Source organism: Callorhinus ursinus, unplaced genomic scaffold, assembly GCF_003265705.2.
Source record: "Callorhinus ursinus isolate GAN/ISIS: 27379988/994484 unplaced genomic scaffold, GSC_fseal_2.0 scaffold24, whole genome shotgun sequence".
NCBI classification, from domain to species: Eukaryota; Metazoa; Chordata; class Mammalia; order Carnivora; family Otariidae; genus Callorhinus; species Callorhinus ursinus.
In genome coordinates, this window is record NW_027397086.1 from 4433465 (window position 1) to 4459040 (window position 25576).

At 58.8% G+C, this 25576-nt stretch overlaps 1 protein-coding gene across 3 annotated transcripts in view; it reads left to right on the plus strand.

The window, feature by feature from the left end:
- Positions 1-25576, plus strand: part of NIBAN2 (niban apoptosis regulator 2) — an 82568-nt gene that overhangs the window by 23689 nt on the left and 33303 nt on the right. For all 3 annotated transcript variants that reach the window (XM_073905723.1, XM_073905722.1, XM_025888418.2), the window contains exons 2-13: positions 7890-8020; positions 13385-13513; positions 15099-15204; positions 16495-16662; positions 21243-21358; positions 21888-21992; positions 22077-22239; positions 23168-23355; positions 24211-24366; positions 24826-24942; positions 25097-25204; positions 25322-25433. In XM_073905723.1, coding sequence (XP_073761824.1) covers positions 7890-8020; positions 13385-13513; positions 15099-15204; positions 16495-16662; positions 21243-21358; positions 21888-21992; positions 22077-22239; positions 23168-23355; positions 24211-24366; positions 24826-24942; positions 25097-25204; positions 25322-25433 — 1599 coding nt within the window. The remainder of the gene's footprint in view (positions 1-7889; positions 8021-13384; positions 13514-15098; positions 15205-16494; positions 16663-21242; positions 21359-21887; positions 21993-22076; positions 22240-23167; positions 23356-24210; positions 24367-24825; positions 24943-25096; positions 25205-25321; positions 25434-25576) is intronic.

A 25576-nucleotide genomic window follows, 5' to 3' on the forward strand; every position in this document is an offset into this window, starting at 1 on the left:
ACATGGAGCACCCCGTTGGGTATAGAGGAGGTTCTGCCGGGATGTGCTCATAGTGATAGCAGGGCGGCCAAGTAGAAGAGCCCCGGGCCGGGCCCTGGGGGCCTGGCACACCAACCTAGCTCTGTTGAGACATGCTGTATGACCTTAGGAGGGTGTCGCCACCTCTCTCGACTGCAGACTCCCTCTGCTCTCCTAGGTGGGTGATGGAGATGGTGGTACTTTGGATGACCGTGTGACACGGGGAAAACTCAAGTCCCTGGCTGCCTCCTCTCCCTCCCCACCCCGGGCCTTCTCCCCAGTGCTCTGGGAACCAGGTAGGCAGGTTCCGGGCCGGCCCTGCCCTGCAGGGTGCTGCCTGCCTGGTTTCAGTCGGCAAATCTCTTTCAGCTCTGAAACCGGGCCGGGCCTCGTGGGGGAGGTGTGGCCCTGGGGCCCTGCTGGAGGGACCGGATGAGCCCGGAACAGGTCTGGCACGTTGCCCTCAGCTGGGGCCAAACCAGGGCCGGGCCCAGTGTGAAGCCCCCCACGTGGTTGGCACGAGGCTGATACGATCTCCGCTGGAGATTGCCCTCTTCGTCCCGGGGCCCCCCGGTCAGTGTGGAGGGGGTCCTGGGCCTGGGCTCAGGTCCCACCTCTGCTGCTCCCCAGCTGGACTTGGCAGGGATCCCGGCTCTCCTTGTCTGAAATGTTCCACCAGTCCGGACACCACCTGCCCCAGGGCTGAGTCACGGATGGGGGGCATGATCTCGGCGTGATAGGTGCTGGGCTTTAGTAGGGCCGCGAGAAGGCATTTGAGGCTCTCTGGGGCACTGCTGTGCTCCTTTCTCTCATCCTCAGCTCCACGAGCCCCTACTCCTGTGTGAGCCTCACTTTTGCCATCTGCACAGTGGGCCAAGTCCCCCAGCCCCCGAGAGTCTGCAGGGGACTGCAGGCTACCCTGGGGCCTTCCACAGTCTTGCCCAGCCCCCGCTTTCTGAGTGCCGGAAGCAACGTGACCCTTAACGTTGTCAGCTTGGAAAATCAGCGATTAACGTTCTTCTGGTTGCCTTGGCTACTGCTGGTGCTGGTCCTGGGGCTGGGCTGGGCCAGGGGTTGCTCAGCTGGGCCAGGGGGCTTTCAAGGGCCTCTCCTTGAATTACAGGAACCTCGGACAATAGGCGCTTTATAGGAGCCTCCGTTAGCAACATGCCTCTCTTTGCCAGAGTGAAGTGCTTTATGCCCGTTTGCTCATTGATCTTGATCTTCTTATAACCTGGTCAGGCAGATACTGTCGTGCTGTTTTGCAGAGGGGGAAACAGAGGCTCAGAGAGAGGAAGTGCTTTGGCCAAGGCCACACAACTAGTAGGTGGCAGAGCCAGGACTTGGACCCAGAGCCCGTGTGCCCAGTAGAGATGATGCCTTGTACCCAGGTAGTGTTGATGCTGAGTCCTGCTCCCGCCCTGCCCCGACTTCCCTCCCAGTCCTTCTGTCCAGCCTGAGGGGCCTGTGGTCAGCTCCGACTCAGAGCTGACTCACCAGCAGCTCAGAGGAGATGCTGAGACCAGCATCTTGGGCCCCTCCTGGGGCCAGGGCAACACTGATTAGATCATCATTGAGATTTTAAATCAGCTGAGCCAACAGGGACCCACCCACCCATTTTACAGGTAGTACAATTAAGGCCCAGAGAAGATGGGACAGGTAAGGATCCAGTAGGTGTGAAGGTTCCCTCCCAGCTCTCACCAGATGGGGGCTGGAGACTCCGGGCTTCGGTCCTGGCTCTGACAATCATTGTGTGAGCTTGGGAAAGTCACTTTGCCTCTCTGAACCTCAGTTTCTTCATCTGTAAAATGAGGATAGTAAAGTGTGCTTTGCCTGCCTCTTGGGTCCAGGCAAAGACCCCAAAAGAAAGTTTAAGGCAGGGCTTTGGAAACTGTATTGTGGTGCCACATGGGAGGTTGTTGGATGAGGAGGCTTTATGGGGTGGGGGCTTTGTACAGGCTTTGAAACCTACCTCTTTCCCCTTCTGGGCTGTGCGTCTCTGAGTAGGTTACCAGGTCTCTCTGAGCCTCAGTTTCCTTATCTGTAAAGTGGGGTAACAGTATCTGTTAGGGTTCAGTGGGCTGTTGAACATGCATAAGGTTTTAGTGTTAGGCATACCTGGTAAACTCGGGGGGCAGAGTTAGGAGACCTGGATGGTAAGGGGTGCCTGTGGGTCACTCTTGATAGTCCCAAAGGATGCAGCCCTTGGAGATAGGGTTCCAGTTATCTGGGGGCAGAGTCATGCTAAGATCCACAGAGATACAGTTGCAAGATCCTATATTCCATTAGCTGGCTGCAAGGCTTCACTCCAAAACAAGGTCCATGAGAGAGGGAGAGAGAGAGAGAGAGGGAGAGAGAGTGTGTGTGTGTGTGGGCGTGCGTGCGTGCTTCACACTGGCCCCCAAGTCCTGAGCCAGATGGAGCCCACTACCCTCATACTGCAGACTTGATGTGGAGATGCAGGCCCTGGGGATGGTGCAGTGGCCCCCTGATGTCCCAGAGCACAGTGGTGTCTGGGTGCAGATTGGGACACTCAGGTCCACTCCCAGAATTCACGGGCTGCCTTCTTGGGCTAAAGAGGGAATCAGAACCCCACAGGTAGGTGCTTCCAATGACAACCCCATGGAGATGCTCAGTAGGTTTTTGTTGACCTACAGGTGAAATGACTTTTCTTGAGACATTAATCTTTCCAAGCATTGGCTTATACACCTGTAAAGGGGAGGGTTTTATTCAGCTCCGGGGCCATTTGAAGAATCCGAGTGTGTGCATGGGGCCTGAGTCTGAGTGGGGTGAGCTTACCGCCTAATTCTGCAGGGTATGCTGGCAAAGGGGCACCGGGTGGGCAGCGATGCACCCTGGGCACTAGCAGAGGCTGAGGATTACACCAGGAGAGCCTCTCCAAGGTCAGGTGGGAAGCGGGGTTCCTTCCTGCACACACCTGGCCCGGCTTTCCCACCCCCTTACCTTTGTCTGAGTCCCTCCTTCCTCCTAGTGGGCTCTCCATCTGTCTGGCCTGTCAGCTGAAGACATACCTATCATTATTTTGTGATTATTTTGTGATTCTTGTCCTGGTTGTTTTAAAAAATAAAGTCTTTTCTGGATTTTTTTCAAGCTGTAAAAATTATATCTGCTAATAAAAATTTCAGTCTCTTATGGCTGTGATAAACTGAGCACTCTTGTGATTACTAGTAACATCACAGTAACACTTAGGGAGGTCCTGAGCCCAGCGCTTCTGAGCTATCCCGCCATCACATTGCCCATTTTACAGCACCTGCTTGTGCCAGGCCCACCCTCCTGGGGTTTGCAGTTAGATCTCAGACGGATCGGAGCATCCCTTCCCTTCCCCACCTGAGGCTCTGAGCGGGCCGGGTGGCCTGTGGGGCTGGGCTTGGCGGCTGGCAGAGCGGGAACTCCTGCCCCCGGCCTGCGCTCCGCACCCGGAGGCTGGGAGCCTGGGGCTGGAGGGCAGGCTCCCTCTGTCTCCGGCCCGTGTCAGCTCCTAAAGCAGCACCCGAGGCTGAGTCAGTGCAGGAGGAAGGATGGATGAGAAGGTACGGAAGGTGGGTGAGGCGGCACATGGCCTCGGATTGCTCCGCGCCGGCATCTCTGTACCTCCCAGCCGTTCCTGGGCCTGGGACCCCATAGGGGTCGGCCCTGCCTCTGGGGATGGAGCCACAGCCTGCCTCCTGTCTGTCCTCGGTGGGAGGGATGTCCTGTGGGGCCCTGTGGACCGTGGTCAGAGCCAGGAGCGGGAGGGAGTCCTCAGTCTGTGGGTCGAACCCCGACTGCCTCAGTCTGGATGTGTCATCTCTGTGACTCAGAGTGCCTTTTGGGGTGGTGAGCCTTGATCTCAGTGGCCCTAAATCCATGGCACGTGGTGTCTTCAGAAGCCATGAAATGAGGCGGAAGAGCTGGTATGGGCAGGTGTGGAGGAGAGAGGGGCCTCTGGGGCCTGGGGGACCAGTCACAGACACCTAGGCAGTGATGCAGCAGTGGGGATTTGAACTGCCAAAATCCCTGGGCAGCTCCAGGGAGACAGCCACTGTAGGGTGGCAAGAAGAAAAAAAATGGGGTCCCGAGCAATGCTTACAGGAAAGGGGCTGCCTGGGCCCTGACCCCAGAACTCAGCAGGCCGGAGGAGCGTCCAAGGCGGGCACGCGACTGTGGTGTCCCTCTGGGTTCTCTGGCAGCGTCGGCCAGACAGGCTGCTGGGGACCCTGTTCAGGGCTTCTCCCCTGTGAGCCCTTCATAAATCCCAGGAGGGGACTGCACCCCCTTCCCCAGCCTGCCTCTCTGAGGTCTTTCCAGCCCCCAATCCTAGGGCCCCGAGTCCACATCCTCTGTCTTCCTGTGGCACTTCCTTTGTACCAAGCACAGGGCAGTTCCTTCCAAGCTGTCTTAGGACATCTGTCAAGAATGTGCTCAGTGCTGCCCTTGCCAAGAAGCCATCCTGCGGCCCTGCTTCCTTCTACCCCCCCTCCGCCCACCAGTCTTCCCTTTCTAGCCCTTTCTCGGCCAAACTTGGGCTGAGCGCACCCAGTTTCCTGGCACTGCCTGGCACCCTCCTTCAGTCCTTAATCCCTTGATGAATGATGTCACCCCGACCCCTGGCCTGGTGGCTTCCCCAGTCCTGTGGGGCCCGGTGCAGAGGGGACACTTAGTAACTGGCAAGTGGACACCCACCTTGCCCAGCACCTGCCTGTACCAGGCCACACGGGGGGAGCAGAGGGGATCCAGTGGTGAGCAGAAGGGGTGCCAGGGCCACCCTCCATGGTGTGCAGTTGATCCTTAGACAGATGCTAGCTCCCCGATCCCTTAGGCTCCCGAATTGGGAGAGCAAGTTTGGGTAGTGAGAGACCCCATGCTATGATCTCTTTGGTTCTGGAATTTCAGGTCGCAAAGGGTTTATCAGAAAACAGATCCTTATCTATATAGTTCTCGAGTTTGGATAGCGAGGCATGCCTGTAATTGCAGTTGGGTGAAGTGGGGGCCAGGGCTGCTGCCGTCTGTTTGGGGGTACAGTGTGCCTGGGGCCACCACCTCTTTTCCTATTCCATTTTCTGTTTCAGCCCATACTCTCTCCCCTCTCCACCCTCTGCCTGGGGACTCCCCCCCCCCCCGCCCGCCCCTCCCCAGTGCTTGTGCCTTGTGCCCTCCACTGCTAGACCCTGGTCCCACAGTCTCACTCCAATAACTTGTCCGCATCCCATTGGGAGGGCTACAGTGGATTTTCTTCTGGTTGCCCCCCACCCCACCTGGTCCTTCTTCATCCAGATACTCTAAGCCTATCAGCTTCATCTTTGCCTTCTGGCTCCTAATGGATCACTTGTTCGGGTTTTCACTTCCTCAGCCTCCCCAGCTTCCTCTCCAACCTACAGTCCACCCACCACCCCCTGCCCCAGGTCTTGGTGCACCTGATGGGATGATAGCATGTTGCCTTGCCCTTCCTGTCCTTCTCTCCAGTCCAGCCCCGGGGCCTTCTAAACCTAGCCACCCCTTGCTTGGATGCAATATCTGGGTTTTGCTGAGAGCATGCTATGGCTTAGACAGAACTGGCTTCGAGTTCTGACCCAGGACAGCAGCTTCCTTCTGGGCCTGACTTCCCAAGGGTCAGGGCAGATTCTGGCCCTTCTGGAAATCATGCTCTGAGGCTGGGCGTACCAGGGGCTGGTCAGGCCTCTCAGAGCTGCGGCTGAAGGACCCTCGAGATCCTGCCTGGGGGGAGAGTATCTGTTGGGTGTCTGGCTGCTGGGGGCAGAGTCGGGACCAAGCCCTGGGCTGAGGCCGCCTGGCCTGGTGGCTGAGACCCTGGCTCTCCAGTCCTGGGTCTGCAAGCCACCTCGTCCCTAAAATGGGAAAACAATAGCACTGACTCCCTAAGGATTTCATGAAGATTCTTTGGGATCCTGCATGCAGAACTTGCCCGCCCACTGGCTCAGGTTAACGCTAAGTGGTAGTAGCTACAATGATGGTGGTGGTGATGTGATTTATCAGTATTATTGTCACCTATGATCCCATTTTTTCTCTTCGGCTCCAGTTCATTACCACTTCTTGCCTGCTCCCCCCTCTCCTCCCAGTCCTGCCTCATCATTTTTCAAAACAATTCCCGTGGTCTTTGAGAGAGTTCTGGTTGTTTATGGTTTTTAAAAAATAGGCATTCAAAGCAAATTCCTCCTTTGTTCTCCCCCTCCTCTCCCCAGATTGGAATCTGGGCAGCCATGACCTCATTCCAGGAAAGGGGACCACAGGCAGGGTCTGTGGAGAGGGGTCCTTGGGCTGAGCTCTTCCAGAGGGAGGAGTAGAGGGAGTGAGCCTGCTTGAGACCCTGGGTGGGGATGTGGCCACATACTTTCAGCCCTCCTCCCTGGCCACCACCTCCTAGCGGGGCGCCTGGACTGCATCCCAGCTCCACCACCCACTGGCTGTGTGACCTTGAGCCAGTGACTTAACCTCTGTGGGTCTCAGCGCTTCTGGGTCTTCTCTAAAATGGGAATAACACCAGCGCTACCTCACAGGGCTCGTGAGAGGATTAAATGAAATGCCGTCCTAGCTGGGTGCTCTTGAGAAGCAGAGACCAGCCGTAGGAGGGACGGTGTCTCATCAGCCCCTTCTTTGAGAAAGGGCCAGGTCTTCAAACCTGGAGTCCAAGACTGGCAGAGGTGGCAGGGCCTGTCCACCATGGAGTCTAGTCTTAGTGTGCAGGGAACTGAGGCCCAGAGAGGGGGAGCCTCGGAGTGAGCCGGCACAACCCCAAAGTCGGGACTCGAGCGGCAGCTTCTTGGGACCAGGAAATCTCTCCCAAGGACAGGGCCTCCTTGTCATAGGCCTCAGTTTCTTCATCTGTTATTAGGGAAGCCCCGGCAATGCTGGTCCTGAGCGTCTGATGTGTGCTGGGCGAGCCCTGGAGGCCACAAGAGTCACCTTCTCTGTTCAGAAACTGCTTCCGCAACAGAGAAGCAAATGGCCAGTGGAGGCAAAAAGGTGGTTAACTTGGTAGAGGAGTTAATTTTAGAATGTTTATTTATTTTTTTTATTGTGGAAGGAATCACGGTTGTAAAATAATTCAAATGCTGTAAAAGTGAATAAAGCAGAAAATGCAATTCACTCGGCCCTGCCATTCCCACACCCAGAACAGTTGGGGAGTGCTGCCTTCCGGGACCTTTTCCTCCGTCTCCAAGCGTAAATAATTTATAGGCACAAATAGGAGTGATTTTAAATGAAGTAATATTCAACACGCGGTTCTGTAACTCGCTCTTCTTTACGTGGCCGAGTGTGGGCGCCTTCCCCCTGGGGGTACCTGTAGGTTCCCCCCGCCCCGGCCCAGGTGTACTGGGAATGGTCTGAATCAGCGCCCCGCACGCGCATCTGGCTCCTGTCTGCTCATTGGCTGGGCGAATGTATACACCTGCTCCTCCGGGGGCGTGCGGCGGCGAAGTCCTGGAGGAGTGAGCGCGGCATCCCGGGCCCCATGTGAACCCTTAAAATTGTACCCCCTCAAGGCCTTCCCGATTTCCAGCACCCAGGGCTCCGAGTTGAGGGGTCTTTTCCTCCACACCCTGACTGGTCTGCCAGCAGCTGCTGGGTGGCTGGGAGGCTCGGCGTCTTTTCACTTGTCTGTTGGTGTCTCGTGTTTTCTCTCTGGTGATTTCCTCTGTCTGCATCGTTGCCCGTTTTCCTGTGCGAAAGTCCACCCACTGTGTGCAGGGAATGCACCACTCTGGCCAGGAACGCGAGGCCGGTGAAGGCAGAGCGCTGGAGCCCACAGCTTCGCAAGCAGGAATTACGGAGCTTGGCTGATGCCCCTGGGGGCAGGGCGGCTCCTCGCAGGGTACCATGGCGACCTTACAGCCCTGTTTCTTCTTCCCTTTCAGAGAAAACCGGGAAGATCCTGACGGAGTTCGGCCGTTTTTATGAGGACCAGTATGGCGTGGTTCTCTTCAACAGCATGCGCCACGAGATCGAGGGCACGGGGCTGCCGCAGGCCCAGCTGCTCTGGCGCAAGGTAAGAGGGGCTGGGCCGGGTGCAGGGCGGGCTCCCGCACGGCCTCAGTTTACCATTGTTGCCTGGATGGTCTGTAGGGGCCCCACCCAGCGTGTGTTTTTTTTTTTTTTTTTAAGATTTTATTTATTAGCACAAGAGCGAGCGAACGAGCAGGGGTGCGGGCAGGAGGAGGGCCGAGGAAGAGGGAGAGGCAGACTCCCCGCTGAGCAGGGAGCCCGATGCGGGGCTCAGTCCCAGGACCCCAGAATCAGGACCTGAGGCGAAGGCAGACGCTTAACCGCCTGAACCACCCAGGCGCCCCCGACCCAGCTTCTGAGTTGGCAGATAACCCAGTGGCCTTGCCAAGACCCCTCCATTCACCATGGGGTACGGGGTACTCCCTGCCAGCTCAACCCCTCCACTGGGAGAGCTGGGGCTCTGGAATCATCTTGACATGCCTGGGTTCAAGCCCAGCTGCTCCTTTTTTTTTTTTTTTTTTTTTAAGATTTATTTATTTCAAGGGTGTCTGGGTGGCTCGTTGAGCGTCTGTCTTTGGCTCAGGTCATGATCCCAGGGTCCTGGGATCGAGCCCTGCATTGGGCTTCCTGTTCGGCCCGAGGCTTGCTTCTCCCTCTCCCACTCCCCCTGCTTGTGTTCCCTCTCTCGCTGTGTCTCTGTCAAATAAATAAATAAAATCTTTAAAAAAGAATATTTATTTGAGAGAGAGTGCACGCATGTGTGCCCGTGAAAGTGGGAAGAGGGGCAGAGGGAGACAGAGAATCCTCAAGCAGACTGCGGAGCCCGATGTGGGGCTCGATCTCAGGACCCTAAGATCACGACCTGAGCCAAAATCTAGAGTTGGACGCTTAACCAACTGAGTCACCCAGGCGCCGCTCCTCTTAAAGGCCTCATGCCCGTGAGCAAATCATCTCACCTTGTGGATCTTAGTTTACTCATCTGTGAAATGGGGTAAGAACATCTGCTCAGGGTGGGTGGTAAGAGTCAGCTGGGCGCCTGGAGCAGGGAAGGTGCTCGGTGAGCTCTGGCTGATAGTTTCAGCATCACCAGCCTTGTCATTAGCCTGTTATTAGCAGGATTGTGTTTGCCCAGTAAATATTTGTGGAGGGACTGGAAGCTGTGTGACTCCGGCCTACAGGTCAGCATGGACTGAAGGAGGCACACAAGGCCTCTTGGGAAGGGGCCCCGAGGTGACTGGCCCCCGGGTGGGGCCGGGGGCGGGACTGGCAGAGAGGAGGTGAGGGACAGTTGGAATACAGGCTGGGCCGTGAGTGCCCAGCTGGAAGCCGGCAGCCCCAGGCCTGAGCCTGTGGGGTGAGGAGCTAGCTCTTGCTTCTTCGGGGGAGGTACAGGGGGCCCTGAGTCAGCCCAGGGAAAATCCAGGGCATTCCTGTTCAGTGACCTTCACATTCTACCCCCTGAACAGCCCAGGGGTGGCAGAGGGAAGGGTGACAAGGAGGAAGGGTGTCAGCCCCACCTCTTCTTCAGGTGGCCTGCCCTGGAGTGGCCGAGCAGCAGCCAGAAGACTACTTGGTCCTGGCTGGTGGCCCCGGGGCAGAGTGCCCGCCAGCTTCCCTCTGGGGAATTGGACTGGCCGAGCTGATCCCTCTGGGAGTGGGTTCCAAACCAGGTCAGCCAGGCCACCCCAGTGCCGCCGCTCGGGTCCTTCGTGGCTGAATTCCGTGCTTGGTGGGCTCCAAAGCTGCCCTTGGTCACCTGGCCGCACCTCCCCACCCAGTCCTGTCGGCTTCCTCCCAGCTGCCGGGGTCAGCCTGTTCGCGGGCTTCGGGGGGCCGGGGTCAGGACCGTAGGGGAAGGATGGAGGCTGCAACGCTGTGGTCTAGGGGGAGAGAACTCGGGGGACCGGGCCCAGAGCTTCTTGGTAGCTGCTGGCTTGGGCAGTTGAGTCAACCCTCAGGGGTCGGTCTCCTGACCTGACAGGTGGGTACCTCCTGTGGAGGGCTGTGGAGAATGAGGGGAGCAGGTGGGGTGGTTACTAAGGGATGCAAGTCCTGACTTGCCGGGTAACCTCCAGCCCATGGCCTCACCTTCCCAAGCCTCAGTTTCTCCGCCTGTGAACTGATACCCAGAACCCCCATCCTGGGCCAAAGGCATGAGAGTAGCCTGGGGAGGGAGTGGGGATGTCCTGGGGCCTCCGAAGCCAGATGGGACTCGGATCGTGCGGGAGGGGACCAGTACGGGGCTCGTTGAGGTAGCAGAGCAGAAAGAAGAGCCTCAGAAGGCTCCAGACTTGGGAAGGTTAGGGTGGTTTCCTTCTTGTCTCCATCCTCTCCCAAACCCAAGTGGCGGAAGATGTGTCCACTTACCATGAGACCACAGGGGCTGGAGCTGGCTTTTGGGACGTGTTACCCTTTGTGTCATTCTCAGCGGGAAGGACAGCTGGAGGCATCACCTGAAAAGAGACAGGTGGACCCACGGTCAGGGCCACACACTGAGCCAGGGCATGTGCGGGGCCATGCTGGCCCCACACTCGGGAGACGGACTGTCATACACGACAATCTCAGTGCCACGAAGGAGATGACAGAGTGGACTCAGCCTGGGTGGGGTGTCTGGACTCGTCTGGGTGGCCCACTAGGGCTTCTTGGAAGAGGGGCCGTCTCCGCTGAGGACCTGCCGGGAGGGGAGAACATCCGAGTGAGGGAGCAGTGTGTACAGCTGGGCCTTTCAGTGGCTCGCCCAGGATGGTGGAGGCAGGATGCGAGCCAGGTTCCAGATTCCTGGCTGGGGTGGAGGGCAGGCCAGGGCTGTGTGCCAGAGCCTCGGAGCATCCCGTGACCCTTCGTGTCTGGTCCCTTGGTGTCATGGCCCCCTCCCCACCCTGTGACAACAGAGGGCCGAGGTCGTGCCCGGACGTGTGGCCTGGACTGGGGGTCTGGCACGTGCCCACGCGTGTGGTGTCACAGGCGGCCCGGGTCCCAGTGACCCAAGACAGAGTCGTGGTGTCTGACGGCACGAGGCTCGAGAGTCACCGCGGGAGGGACATCTGTAGTAATGCTTTAATCCCCGTTGTAGGAACACCGCAGTGACACGTCAGTAAGAGGAGTAAAAGGAAATCACCCCCAATCCCTGAAAAGCAGGGATTTTTGGTCCCATTTTGCCACTCAGGAAACTGGCCATTGTGATAAATCAGGATGATATTATAATAGAAATAACAATGTTAATTGTCATAATATCAATTGTTTTTATTAGAAATAATACAGTAGCAAGAGTAAGAGTAAAAAAACAGAAATTGTGTTAAAAATAGCAGTTATGCTATGTGGGCGCTGCTCATCCAGCTGGCTCGACATCGCTCGGAGGGGTTACACTTATGTCCACACCTGCGCTGTGGACACAGAGGCTCAGAGAGGTGGAGCTCCTTGTCCAGGCTCCCGCCGCGTGGGCGGTGGGGCTGGGGCGGGATCGGGGCCGTCGGAACTGGGGTCTGCTCTAACCACTCGCCACCCACCGATGTTTCCCAGCGCAGCGTTGGAGAGCTTTGCAGAGTCCAAAATATTTTGCCTGGGCTGGCAGGTTCCGTTTCATTTCCTGTAGGCCTTTCAATGGAAACATGACTCTGCCATTTGGAAGTCTTAAAAATAAAATCCAAACCCGCTTGCAACCGCCCATTACAGGCTGCCCCAGGATCTGGGGGTGGACTCCTGAGGGGGCGGAGCGGGGGTGGGGGGTGGGTTCTGGGAAGGCCTGCCCGGGGCTCCTGCTGCCCCTGATGCAGGGCTCCTGTCCTGAGCTAGGAGGAGGACCAAACCAGGGGGCCTGGGGAGAGCGAGGGTCTTACCAGGGTGTCAGGAGAGCTATCTGCTCTTTCTTTCTAGAAAAGGTGGGGATTTGAGAGCTGCATTTGAGAGGAGGCCCCTGTCTAAATATAGCCCACTGAGCGTAGCTCTGTGACTCGGGCAAAGCTTGTATGCGGTGGGGTGGGGGTGTGGGGGGTGGCAGGGGGACCATTTTCTTTTCCTGTAAATATTTTTATCCCGGGGTAGGAAGCAGTCGTGGGGTCCTATTGTTTGAGTACAATGGGCCCTCATTTTCCAAGAGTGTTTTGGCATTTCCCCTTGAAAAGTAGCAGGGAGGTTGCTGGGGAGAGGGGGCCCCTGTGAAGACACAGGGCCTTGGGGGTGGGTAGCTTGGGACCAAGGCTCCTACCTGACTCGGGCTGCAGGGGCAGACCCAGAAGCTAAGCAGGGAAGCTGGGAAGGGTTAGGCACCGCTAATGATAATACTTTCTCCTGTTATTACATAGGATATGTGTTTATTTTTGCAAAAGCCTCCATATTTATTGCCGAACAGATAGAAGCTATTGAAACTCCACTCATCCAGGAGTGAGCCTGCCCCCTGTCGCCTCTGATCTCCCTTTCCTGAAACTTCCTGTGTGGGTTTGCTCAGGAAACATGCTCTCAGGCATGGCCATTCCTTCTTCCCAAATAAGTCAGCCTGGGGAGCTGGGAGACTGACACAGCCCGAGGAATCCCAGCAGCGGTCACGGAGGCTCCTGCATATTCTGAGCTGAGCAGACTGCCTGTCAGGTGCGCGTGATCCTGGCGTGTGGCGTCTTGTGGAATCCGCAAGATACCTGGCTGAAGTCATTGCTGTCCCCATCCTCATGTTACAGATGAGGACACTGAGGCACAGACAGGTGATGTGACAGGCCCGAAGTCACACTGAGTCAGGTGGAGTCAAAGCTAAGGCTTTGCAAGGAAGGTCTGGGTGTTTCTGCTGCCCACATTGGTCATCCCGTCTGCCAGGATGCGGGTCCAACCCTGAACCCTCCAAACTGAGGTCCCCTCCAACCCCACCCAAATTCATGGAGTTCATCTTATTAGCTGTCAGAGCCAGGGAGGCTCTCTGCAGCCACCTTGGCCAAGTTTTTGTTCCCCTGAGGGGAAACTGAGGCCGAGAGCAGAAAAGAGACTTTCCCAGGTGCTGGGGCCTTCCCTGTACTGGCCTATGGGCATTTCCCGTCCTGCTGGTGTAGCCGCACTGCAGTGGTGGGTGGGTGGGAAAGCAGCCTGCCGTGGGCTGCAGAGATGTGTCCCAAGGTAGCCGTGCCTGTCTAGGGCCAGGACAGAGTGGGAGACCTTGGTCCAGGCTGGGGCCCGAATGCTGGTGCCTGGCCTGGGTTCAAGTCCTGGCATTGCTGTGGCTCTGGCTGGACCTTGGGGAAGCTCCTTTGTCCCAAGCCTCACTCTCCTCGTATGTCACATGGCTAAGATGCAGCCCTGCCTCAGAGGAGGACTCGGTGAGATTGGGATGGGGGATGTGCTCAGCCCCCCCCTTCTTGGGGGAGCCCATTGCCCGGCTGGGCTGTGGGGGACCCCGGCCTCACTCCCCACTCCACCCCACCTGCAGGTGCCATTGGATGAGCGCATCATCTTCTCCGGGAACCTCTTCCAGTACCAGGAGGACAACAAGAAATGGAGGAACCGCTTCAGTCTCGTGCCTCACAACTATGGGCTGGTGCTCTACGAGAACAAAGTGGTGAGGCCCCCCCCACCTCACCTCTGCTCTGCTCCTCCGCAGCCCCCACCCCAACCTGCTTGTTCTGCTGCCTTGCTCTAAACAGCCGTGCTCTGGGGGTCCCCTTTCACTTTGCCTCCCCCCTGTAAGCCCCTCGCCGCCAGCCCCTACCCGCCTCAGATCGTCCGGGCCCCCCAGTTCCAGGGCCAGAGCCCCCCTCCCTCACCCGCCAGCCTCCCTGCTGGCTGGGCTTCCTGAAGCTCTCCAACCGCTCCCGTCCGTGCTCTTCAACGGTCACGACCAACTGCTGACACGAGTCTGGCCATTCCCTTCCTCCACTTCCCCCAGGGTGGTGGTCCCATCTTTTTCCTTCCTGATTCCTCTGCCCCCCCTGGCAGCCCCCTGCTGCCTAGTGGGGAAGTGTCCTGCCCATTGTTCCTTATCTTTGCCCTGGGCCCTTGGGGAAGCGCCCCCGTGCTTGAGCCACAGACCCAATTTCTTCTACCATACATTTCTCCAAAGTAGCAAAGGACAGTCCTGAGTGCCCTCTGTTCAAGGAAAATCAGGGTTAAAGACATGTAAACAGGGCGGGAGCAGCCTGATGGCCCCTGGCGGGGCTTCTCAAACTGGTAACCGGCATCAGAACCACCTGGTGGGCATATGACACAGGTTACTGGGCCTACCCAGTTTGATCTGGGTCTGAGCAGAGCCGATAATTTGCATTTCTAACAAATTCTCAGGTGATGCTGTTGGTACTGATGACCTAGGACCACGCTTTGCAAATCAGGGTCCTGGAGGGCCTGAGCCATTCTGGAGCAGTGTGTTGGGTGGTGACACCTAGTGGCCGGTGGCAGCATGGCAGCCCTGCTGTATGAGCTACTACTTAGAGCCACTTTTTACCCACTTGGGTGTAAGAAAGCAGTGTCCAGACCTAATTCTCCTCCAAAGGGGACTCGTGTGGAGCTCAGAACCTAGGGATTTGCTGGACAGCGCAGGGTCATCGTCAAAGACTCTGGACCCAGGAGGCACACAGACCAGGTTCATGTCCTAGGTTGGCTGTGTACGGCCTGTGTGAGCTCGTGGCTAACGATGGTACTCACCCCGTGGATTGTGAGGATTTTGTGAAAGGAAGCAATGCAGTGCCCTTAGCACAGTGCCTGGTGTGTAATAAATGCTCACACTAAGCTAGTGGTAGCTGCTGCTAATAGGTAATGCTTCCTGCGTCTGGCTGTGAGGCCCCCAGCTAATCACATTATGTGCATCGTCTCACGCAGTCCCACACAGCCCCGTGGGGTAGAAGCTGTTGTTGCCCTGGTTTAACAGATGAGGAAACTAAAGCATAGGAGGTGAAGGAGCTTAATGTCTGCATCACACAGACGGTGTTCAGTGGAGCCGGCATTTGAGCCCAGAGCCCGGACTCCGGTCACTACACCAGGTGGTCTCTAATCACTGCGGTGGGTGGGCTGCTCCTCTGCCTCCCTCTCTCCCTCCTCCCCCTCCCTTCCCCTCCTCCTCCCTGCCTCAGGCAGGTCACGCTGAGAGGGCCCTGGAGCCAGGGTTGGAGATGGGGCTTAGGCTTGGACCATCTCTCTTGTCCCTTCCTCAGGCCTACGAGCGGCAGGTCCCACCCCGGGCTGTCATCAACAGTGCAGGCTACAAAATCCTCACCTCCGTGGATCAGTACCTGGAGCTCGTTGGCAACTCCTTACCAGGTAAAAGAGCCCCCCCCGCCCCCCGCCCCAAGTCCCAGGCCGAGATGCCCTGCTTAGGCCCAGGAGGTGGCTGGGGGAGAGGGCAGTTCTGATCCCAGAGCTCCAGGCTCCATGTTTGCAGAGAGCGACCAGGCCTTGAGGAACAGCTCTTGTCCTCAGAGGGGAGGCTGGGAGGGGCTTTGCCTGAGGCCATCCAGTGAACTGGGATTGGACTGGTGTTGGCTCCCACCTGCGTGCCTGCTTCCTGAGCCTTATAGTCACAGCTGTGCCGTGGGGGCCCCTCTCTCTGCCCTTCCCACCTCCCTGAGGCCTTGCGAGCTCCCTGGAGGAGATGACCAAGGTGGCCCTGCTTTGTACACCGTGGGGTCAGCACTGCATTTGTGAGGAGTTATTCTAGGTGTCCCGTTTCTACCCCACCCTGTGGGAGGCTCCCAGAAGCCTCACAGGAGCACATCGGCCTCCTGGATGATCCCAGGGAAACCAGGGGGTGGGGAAGTAGCCGATCTGGGGGGCAGCCTGTGCCCCCAGACAGGGCTTGGGAGTAGAGCGCCCCGTGTGGTTGAGGGCTCAACGAGAGCCCGGCATTCCTGGATTCCAGCCCTGACTCTCTGGCTTTGTTTTTGTTGTGTCTTCTCCGGCAACTTGGCATGGGGAGGACTGACCGTGGGGTGTTGTGTAGACCCTGTGAGGTGCTGTGTGCACCCAAGCCCCACACAAGGGATGCAGAGCCAGGGCTTGAAGAAGAACTGTCATTGTGTTATTAACAGTGGCGAGGTCCCAGCCCGGGACCACTTATCTCACTGGATCTTGAATATCCGTGGGGACAAAATAGAGAAAAATCTCCTTTTATTTATTTTCTGTCCCCCACCACCCCAGCCCTCCCTCCTCCTTGGGACATTTAAGCCACACTTTGGCCTCCACAGCTGAAATATGAAGGGAAACCCAAGAAGGTAATGCTCAGCCTCTGAGCCTAAGGGCTCTGACCCCGTCCGTGTTCCTTGTGCTGTAGGCACGGAGTTTGGAGCCTTTCCCCAGATGCAATGCCAGCTCTGAGAAATGGGTCTAAACAGATGCTGGGGGATTCTGAGATCCCTTTAGCTGGGCTGTGGGGGATGCAGTGACAAAGAAGCATGCTGCCTTCCCACCGACCTGCTGGTCAGCCCAGAGCAGGCCAGCCCTGTCTGGGCTTCAGCCAGCCTGTGGGAGCTGGGCCCCGGGATCCGCCGCCTGCCGTCCCCCGGCAGACAGAAACTGCAGAGGGCAGCGGCTCAGTGGGCGCTGTCTCCGCAGGGACCACGTCAAAATCGGGCACTGCCCCCATCCTCAAATGCCCCACGCAGTTCCCGCTCATCCTCTGGCACCCTTCTGCCCGGCACTACTACTTCTGCATGATGACGGAAGCCGAGCAGGACAAGTGGCAGGCGGTCCTGCAGGACTGCATCCGGCACTGCAACAATGGTGAGGGGCCCTTGGGCTCGGCGGCTGCGGCGGCGGTGGCGGCGGCGGGGGGGGGGGGGGGGGTGGGGGGGGGGTGGGGGGGGGTTGGGGCGTGGCGTGGCCTGGGGCATGCGCCGAGTGGCGACACCTAGTGGCTGAGTGCGGTGCGGCAACCCTGCTCTGCGAGCTGTTCTCCGTTTCGGGCCGGGGTTGTAGGAAAGCCACTGCGATGTTGCCTTTTAACCTTCTTCCTTGAAGAAAACAGTTCTGTCCTGCTCGGAGAAAATTTTTGGAAGGTTGTTCTCAGAGGGAGTATGGTTGTTGAGCCCTTGGACCCTGGGGCACAGAATCACAGTCCCGATTCTGCCCCTTCCTAGCAACATGACTTGAGGAGACCGGCTTACCTCCCGGAGCCTGTATAAAATGGGGTAATAACCCCTCCCGAGTCTTAGGGTGCTTGTAAGGATTCACAGTGAGAGTCTGCTCGATGCTTGGTGTAAAGACTTCTGTTATTCATTTATTTAATTTCTTTTAAAAGATTTTATTTTTAAGCAATATCAGCCTGCAACGTGGGTCTCAAACCCACAACCCCCAGATCAAGAGTTGCACACCCCACTGACTGAGCCAGGCAGGCACCCCAGGACTTCTCTTGCATCATTTGTTGCCTTACCCCTGACCTATAGGGTAGCCTGGGAGTTCATGTCCTTTCTCAGGGCCTCAGTGTTCCCTTCTGTCAAGTTAGGAAGTCTCTTTCCGCTCACTCATTCGTTCAACGGACATTTTTAGTGTCTGGGCGTGGAGGCTGCAGCAAGGGAGCCAGACCTGGGTCCTGCCCCTGTGCTGCCGGCAGCCCCGTTGGGGGGGCGGGGGGCAGATGTTAAGCAGGAGGAGCAGCTGTGCCGGGTGCTGGGTGGGAGCCACCCCAGGAGCCTGGAGGGTGTGTATGTGCTGGAGGCTGCTGACCCCGTGTGTGCAGAGGGTGGACAGCTGAGGAGCTGATGGTTCCGCTGAGACCCGAAGGATGAATGGTCCTCCCTCGAGTGGGGGGAGGAGCATTCTAGCCTTGAGCGTGGAGGGCAGCCTGGAGGAGGTGGGGACAGTTGAGAGGAGTTGCATGAAGCCTTGCGGTGGGGGAGGGTGACCCAGTGCGCTGGGGGGGGCACTGGGGTCTGGTTCAGAGGGCCCTGCAGGGCCCTAAGGAATTTGATCAAAAACGGGGACAGTGGGGCCCTGAGGGTCTTGGTGCCCTCGCGGAAGGAACAACCTGTGCTGAAACCTGAACCTCCTTCCTGGTGACCTGGTCACCGCCCCCACCCTCCCTGCCTGGCATGCCTCCCGTGGTGGGGGGTGAACAGCGTGGGCACCTGGAGGCCCAGCTGCCGGGCTGACTCGGCTCGCCCCTCCCATCCTCTGTTCTGCAGAGCCACCTCTGGTCTGGAATCTGTCAGGTGGGAGGAACCAGGCCTTCAGTTGGGCCAACCCCTGTCACCTGGGCCAGGCCTTGCCACCCACAAAAGGCCTCCTATTCCCAGATCCCCTGGGGCTGTGGGGCCAGGGCTGTGGGCGGAGGCCATCTGGGCTCTGGCTGCCTGGCCTGGGCACCTGCCCCGCTCATCCCTTCTTCCTCCCTCCCTGGCCCAGCTCTGGCCCAGCTCTGTCCTCTCCAGGTTTCCAGGGCTAATGGCTGACCTGGCAGGGCCACCCCAGGTCGGGGGTGGGTTCTCCATGTGCACAATGCAAGGGTGCCAAGCTTGAGCTCGGTGGGATTCCCGGGAGGGCTAACTGGGCTGGTTCCGGGGGAGCTCGTGGCCCTGTGCCTAGCACAGCTGGGAGCTCAGCTGGGAGGCTGAGGGGAGCCCCGTGGGTGGGTGTGGGTGCTGTGGGCAGGAGGGGGCGGGGAAAGAAGGGGCAGCCTGCGGCTGGTTTTAGAGGAGCCTTCCTTCTACCCTGAGGACTGTGGGAAAAGTTCTCTGCTTCCTCTAGCTTGGAGGCCGGGACTGGAATTTGTGGAGCCTGGAATTGCTCACTCCGGGGGCTGCCAGGAAGTGGGGTGGGGGGGAGGAGGCCAAGCTGGGGGGAAGCCAGCTCGTCCCAAGGCCCCCCTTACATCCTGCATTCCTGGAGCAGCTGGGGGTGGCAAGAGGCTGCTGGGGCACTGAGCTGAGCCCGCAGGGTGGGCCTGGGCTCCGGAGGTCAAGGCCTCTTCCTGTCTGACTGCCATCCCCCTTAGCCTGCTGCTTGGGACTGAGGAATGCAGTTTCCTTTCTCAGTCTGACCCTGACGACCCCACAGGCAGGAAGTCTCCAGGTCTGGCTGGAGTCTGCCCCCGGTCCTCTGTTGGAGCCCTCCTGCTGCCATTCCCTAGCTGTATGTCCTCGGACCAGTAACGTGGCGTCTCTGAGCCTGTCTCCTCCGTCAGGACAAGTGGGACTGAGAACAACCATCCCTCACGGGGCTGTTTGAGGATGAGATGAGGGAATGTGTGCGAGGTCTCAGCCCCGGCCTGGTGTCTTGGTCTGCTTGGGCCGCCATGACAAAGCGCCACAGACGGGGTGGCTTACCCAGTTGTGGAGGCTGGAAGTCCAAGATCAAGGTGTCAGCAGGTTAGTTTTCTTCTGAGACCTGTCTCCTTGACTTGCAGCTGGCTGCCTTCTCCCTGCCCTGTGTCTTCACACAGTCCCCCCTCTGTGTGTGCACGTTTTGCATCCAAATTCCCTCTTCTTATAAGGACACCAGTCGTACTGGATGGGGAACCACCCTAATGACCTCATTTTACCTATATTACTTCTTTAAAGGCCCTTATCTCCAAATGCAGTCCCCTTCCAAAGTACTAGGGGTTAGGTCTTTAACAAAGGAATTTGGGGGGACACCATGCAGCCCCTAACAGCCAGGCCCAGGGGAAGCTCGGGAGGGGGACCCTCTCTTGTATGAGACTCAGCGGCCCAGCATGCGGCGTAGAGCTGTCCTGAGGGTGTGAGCCCAGGGCCCAGGACATCACGGCCTCCTGCCTGCTGCCCCCGCCCCACATCTCGCCTCCCTGCCCCTGGGAAGCAGCCCTGCCTTGCCAGCACCCCCGGCGTGTTGTCTGTAGAACGTAAATGCCCTCAGGTGAGAGCGGTTGCAGGTACCGCACAGCCCACATTTTCTAGGCAAAACCTGATCTCTGAGAGACCGTGCTCCTCCTTCCTCCCCTGGCCCGGATGGGCAGCACCCACCTCAGGGGCTCTGCACGGAGCACCCCTGCTCTGCTCCAGTCACCCCTGCCCGACCTTGGTCCCTGAAATGCAGCGGGGAGACCCCTCCTGCCCCCACCCCGTCCAGGGAGTTGCCACTGCAGGGATGGCGCTGGGCCCGTCCCCCCGCGCAGACGGGCGCCGCCTCCTGCTGTCAGCCGGATGTGAGGGGGTCCTCCCCACGCCCAGAGGGGCTTTTTCTCTGCGGGGATGACTCAGCCTGTAGTCACTGCCGTGGGAGCTGGGGTTTTGGAGGCACAGACTGCCGTTTCCCCTTCCTCGGCTGTGGGGACACAGCGGTTGGGGGCACGTGGCCAGGGTGGCCGCCCCGCTCGCTGCCTGGCTCCGAGTGCTTAACCCTTTTCTTCCCCAAGTCCGATTTTGCAACTTCCTGCCGCTTGCCTGCCCTGGCAGCCGCTCCGGGGGGGCCGGGCCCTGTTCCCTGACCCACCTCCCTGGCAGGGGGAAGGAGGGCAGGCTCCCACAGGGGCAATAACACGAGTCTAGGACTGGTGTTTCGTAGTCGGACCGGGCCACCGTGGCGAACAAGGCCGACGCAGGGCCTGCCCGCGGGCAGGGAGAGCACCCCGTCGCTGCTGGGTGCGGGGTTCTGCTCAGGGGCCCCTGCCTGACCAGTTCCCAGCCCGTCCCCATGGCTGCAGCCTCACCGGGTCATTGTTCCCACTGTTCAGAAGAGGAAACTGAGGCCCTTAGGGTTCAGGGATCTGGAGCAAGGCTTGGCAAGCTACAGTGCACAGCCCAGAATTGGGCCCATTACCTATTTTTGCAAATCAAGTTTAACCGGCTCGTTGGTTTCCAGATTGTCTGCTTTGGTGCCTCGGGGGCAGAGTGCAGTAGTTGCAACGGAGATCATCTGGTCTGCAAAGCTGAAAATATTTACTGGCTGGCCCTTTGCGGGGAAAGTTTGTGGGCCCCGCTGTTGGCAGTAAGGGGAGGGAGTAGAACTGGAATGAGGACCTCGGGGTTCCTCGAGCACCCTCTCTGCTGTGCCGGCAGGGTGCGGTGACCTCGGGTCCAGGCTCTACCACTCACTGCCCTGGGACCCCCAGCCAGTGGCCTGACCTTGCCGCCTGCCTGTTGATCTGTGGAGTAGGGCTGAGGGCAATTTGGGGTGGTTGGGAAGATTTAAGAAGATAAGGAGCATACTCGCTGCTGTCGGGGAGGGTCGTTACCACCGTCACCGCCATTGTAAACACGACCGCCACCCTCTCTCTCAAGGCAGTGCGACTGCGGGTGGGGGTGTGCATGTGTCTGCACTTGGGGAGGGGCGTTCGGGCAGTCACCGGTCTTGGTGAAGGCCACTGGGCCATCCCACCGACCTCCTCTCTCCCTCTCTCTCCGGAGCAGGGATCCCCGAGGACTCCAAGGTAGAGGGCCCTGCCTTCACGGACGCCATCCGCATGTACCGCCAGTCAAAGGAGCTGTATGGCACCTGGGAGATGCTGTGTGGGAACGAGGTGCAGGTGAGGAGACTGTGGAAGTCACCCCAAGGTCCAGAGAGTGGGGCCAGGCACAGAGACTCTGGGCTCGGGGTGCTCCCAGCTTGTAAGGACAGTAAGATCATTTTGGGCAGGTGGAGACCTTTATTCCATCATTTACTGATCACCTCTCCTGACCCAGGGGCTGGGGTGCTTCTGTGAATAAGAGGGATATGGCCTTGGCCCTGACGCTCTATCTAGCAGGAGAAACAGACATTTGACAAATAAACACACGTACTTTGTGCAGGTGAGCGGGGGAAGGGGGTGTCGTATTCCAGACAGGGAGGCAGCAGGTGCAGAGGCCCTGAGGTGGGACCCCTGATTCTGAGGATCCCACAGGTCCCTTGAGCAGGTAAGCTGGGACCTGGGGGAATGATGCTCAGGAGAGGGAGCAGTGGAGACATGGAGCCAAGGCCAAGTCCAGGGGAGGTGGGGCTTGGGTAGAATGCGGAGACGAACCTGCCAGCTGGACATGCTCTAACTCCTGCCCCTGGCTTGTGCCTCCTGGTCCTAGATCCTGAGCAACCTGGTGATGGAGGAGCTGGGCCCCGAGCTGAAGGCGGAGCTCGCCCCACGGCTGAAGGGGAAACCGCAGGAGCGACAGCGGCAGTGGATCCAGGTGGGTGCGTGCAGGCACGGAGGCGGGGTGCTGTGCCTGCCTGGCACCCTCAGTCCGGCTCTGACACCACCGCGCTGCCCACAGATCTCCGACGCCGTGTACCGCATGGTGTACGAGCAGGCCAAGGCGCACTTTGAGGCGGTGCTGTCCAAGCTGCAGCTGGCCCGGCCAGCCATGGAGGCGACCATCCGCACGGACATGGACCAGATCATCACCTCCAAGGAGCACCTGGCCAGCAAGATCCGAGGTAGGCCGGCCACCTGCTGCGCTTCAGGGGCCAGGGCGGACCTCCTGTCTGTACTTTTCACGCTAGTGACTTGATTCTTTTGGTCATTTTAAAAAATGAAAGCAAACCTGAGCCATTGCTCTTCCAACCTCTGGGAGTTGTTTTGTGGCTATTTCTGCAAACCCAGACCTTGAAGATGTCCGTTTGTTTTGTCAAGGAAGTTCAAGCGTTTTGCTCAGCTTTGGAGGGTCACGGACTTGACTGTGGGTTTGTAGGCATCAGTTTAGCTGTGATGATTCACTTGAATCACGGCTCAGTATTTGGGGTCAGCCTATGTTCCTTCTGTTCCCGGCCCCGTCCCCTGCCCTGCACACGGGCTGCGTGCAGTTTACGAGCGTGTCAGTTGCCTGAGGCTCCTCTCCTCGCTGTGCTCCTCGTGAGCTGGATAGAACATGGAGAGCTGGCTTTTATCTGGTGCAACAAATATTAGCTGGGCAGAGGAGAGGGACCTCCTGACACCCTGAGGGGGGAAAAGGCCTTCGTCCAAGTGTCCTGGAGCTGGTCGTGCCCAGGGGCCTGCAGCCTTGTATGTGGCCGCACAGAGTGGGGGCCGGCTCGGCGTGTGCAAAAGCCAGAGGCTCACGGAGTCTACCAGAGTGTGTTTTGTTAAACAAAGCAACAAGACCCTTAGAGATGTTTCTTTCCACCTCGAGGGAAGCAGAACAACGCTGACACCTTTGGATGAGCCACTCTCTTAGTTCCTTGCCATCAGACTTTTAGAAATATCAGGGGCCAATCTCAGAATTGTTCTGAAATGTTCTCTTTGACGCATGGATCTATGAATCATTCAGTTTGCTGGTATCATGGGTGGTTTTCTTCAAAAGCTAATACGATAGCGAGTCTGTGGGCTCCGGGTGCCATCCGCTCACCCGGCTCCCTCTGGGCGTAGCCTTCATCCTCCCCAAGGCAGAGGTGTGTGTCCGGAACCACGTCCAGCCCTACATCCCGTCCATCCTGGAGGCCCTGATGGTGCCCACCAGCCAGGGCTTCACCGAGGTGCGGGACGTCTTCTTCAAAGAGGTGACCGACATGAACCTGAACGTGATCAACGAGGGCGGTGCGGACAAGCTGGGTGAGGTGAGGCCAGGCCCCCTGCCCCAGGGACGGGAGCACACGGGGCCTGGGTCAGCTCTGCCCCTGCCAGGCCCTTGCTGTGACTCAGGGCATAACCTGTCACCAGAGGGTCTGCTGGATACCAAGGGGCTGGGGGGCGTGAAGCACTGGGGGGTGGCAGGAAGAGGAAAGGGGGATCGCCGACACCCTCCACCAGGCGGGTTACTAGAGTCTCAAAGGACTTAACAGAGAAGGGAGCGGGGGAGGGGGGTAGAGGTAGGGAGAGGGGAAGGGAGGGAAGGAGAGGCAAGCCTCTGACAGGAAATAGAATTACTCAGGGTGCCATTTTAGGTACTCTACCCGTGGAGATGGGACCTCTCTCTCACTTCTCAGTTATCCAGTTCTCAGGGTGCACAGCCTTCCACAGACCCCATTTTGGGGTACTTGGGTACCCACGTGGGTGTCAGGTGCAGATAGAATGGATCCCATAATCTTTGCCCTCCTCTTCCACTCTGTGAACCAAGGAGTCCACAGACAGTAATTATTATAGAATTTGAGAACCAGAAAAGACTTAGTTTCTCATGATCTCTAGCGCCTGATTTTGAGGCTGAGGAATCGGAGGCTCAGAGTGTGTGAGCGCCTGTCCAGGGTCACACAGTGCCCCAGAAGGGATGAGAACCTCTCCCCAGGCACCGTGCTGCTGGGCCATGCTCCAGCCTTCACATCCCCCTCCCTCGGGGCCCGGGTCCCCTCAGCTTACCCCGTAGGCAGTCCCTGGAGGGGGGCCAGGCCCGGGCTCCCAGGGCCCGGGCAAGCTGTGGGTCCGCAGGGCCTGCCTCCACTTTGGGAGCCCCGGCTCAGGTACCCACTTCCCTACAGTACATGGAGAAGCTGTCCCAGCTGGCTTACCACCCCCTCAAGATGCAGAGCTGCTACGAGAAGATGGAGCCGCTGCGGCTCGATGGTCTGCAGCAGCGTTTCGACGTGTCCAGCACCTCCGTGTTCAAGCAGCGAGCCCAGATCCACATGCGAGAGGTGGGCCCCAGCAACCCCCACGTCCCATGGGCCCTGGCTTCTGGGGAGAGGCCCTTCCCTCCATGGCCTCACGCCCTGGCCCTACCTCCTCCTGGGCCTCACGGCAGCCGTGCTCAATCCCTGGAGTGCTCCTACCTGCTGGAACACCTGGTCCCTCTGTTCACCTGGCTAATCTGGACTCCTCGTTCAGGTCTCGCCCCAGAGACCCCTTCCTCCAGGAAGCCCTCCTTGCTCCCCAAGCCCCTCCCTGCAAGGCCCAGGACCTCTGTTTCCTTGAGGCAGGGACTGGCCGTGTGCCCAGCACTGTGCCAGCACACAGTAAAGATGGGGGTGAACACGTAGGTGCACACACAGGCCGCCCCCACACCTTCCTCGCGGCCCTGGGGCACAGACAGGCTCAGGAGCCCCTCCGAGGCGTGCAGGAAGGGGCCTTCACGTGCCCCGCGGTGTGCCCTGCAGCAAATGGACAATGCCGTGTACACCTTTGAGACCCTCCTGCACCAGGAGCTGGGGAAGGGGCCCACCAAGGAGGAGCTGTGCAAGTCCATCCAGCGGATCCTGGAGCGGGTGCTGAAGGTGAGCGGCCTGGCCCCCGAGCCCAGTCCCCGGGCTGGTGCCAGGCTTGCTGCCCCTACGGGAGGCACCACGGACCCCCTGGTGTGGGCAAGGATTCCGAGGCTCGGGTCAGACCCCCAGGCTTCCATCCCCCTGACCCCTCTTTTCCTGGCAGAAATACGACTACGACAGCAGCTCGGTGCGGAAGCGATTCTTCCGCGAGGCGCTGCTGCAGATCACCATCCCCTTCCTGCTCAAGAAGCTGGCGCCCACGTGCAAGTCGGTGAGCATGCCCCTCCCCCACTGCCCCTGAGCCTGCGGCAGCCCCTTGCCCCCAACCCCCTCACTCCACCTGCTGACCTGACCCCCGCCTCTGCCCTTGCCCACCCCACCCCTGCAGGAGCTGCCCCGGTTCCAGGAGCTGATCTTCGAGGACTTCGCCAGGTTCATCCTGGTGGAGAACACGTACGAGGAGGTGGTGCTGCAGACGGTCATGAAGGACATCCTGCAGGGTACGGGAGGGCCAGCTGGGGGGGGGGGGGCTCAGCGCCAGGGGAGGGGAGGAGGTGATAGGTAGGGGTGGCTGCTGAGAGGTCCTCCTGGTCCCACGCGCTAAGCTGCAAAGAAAACCAAACCGCGGGGCTTAGGCCTGGCG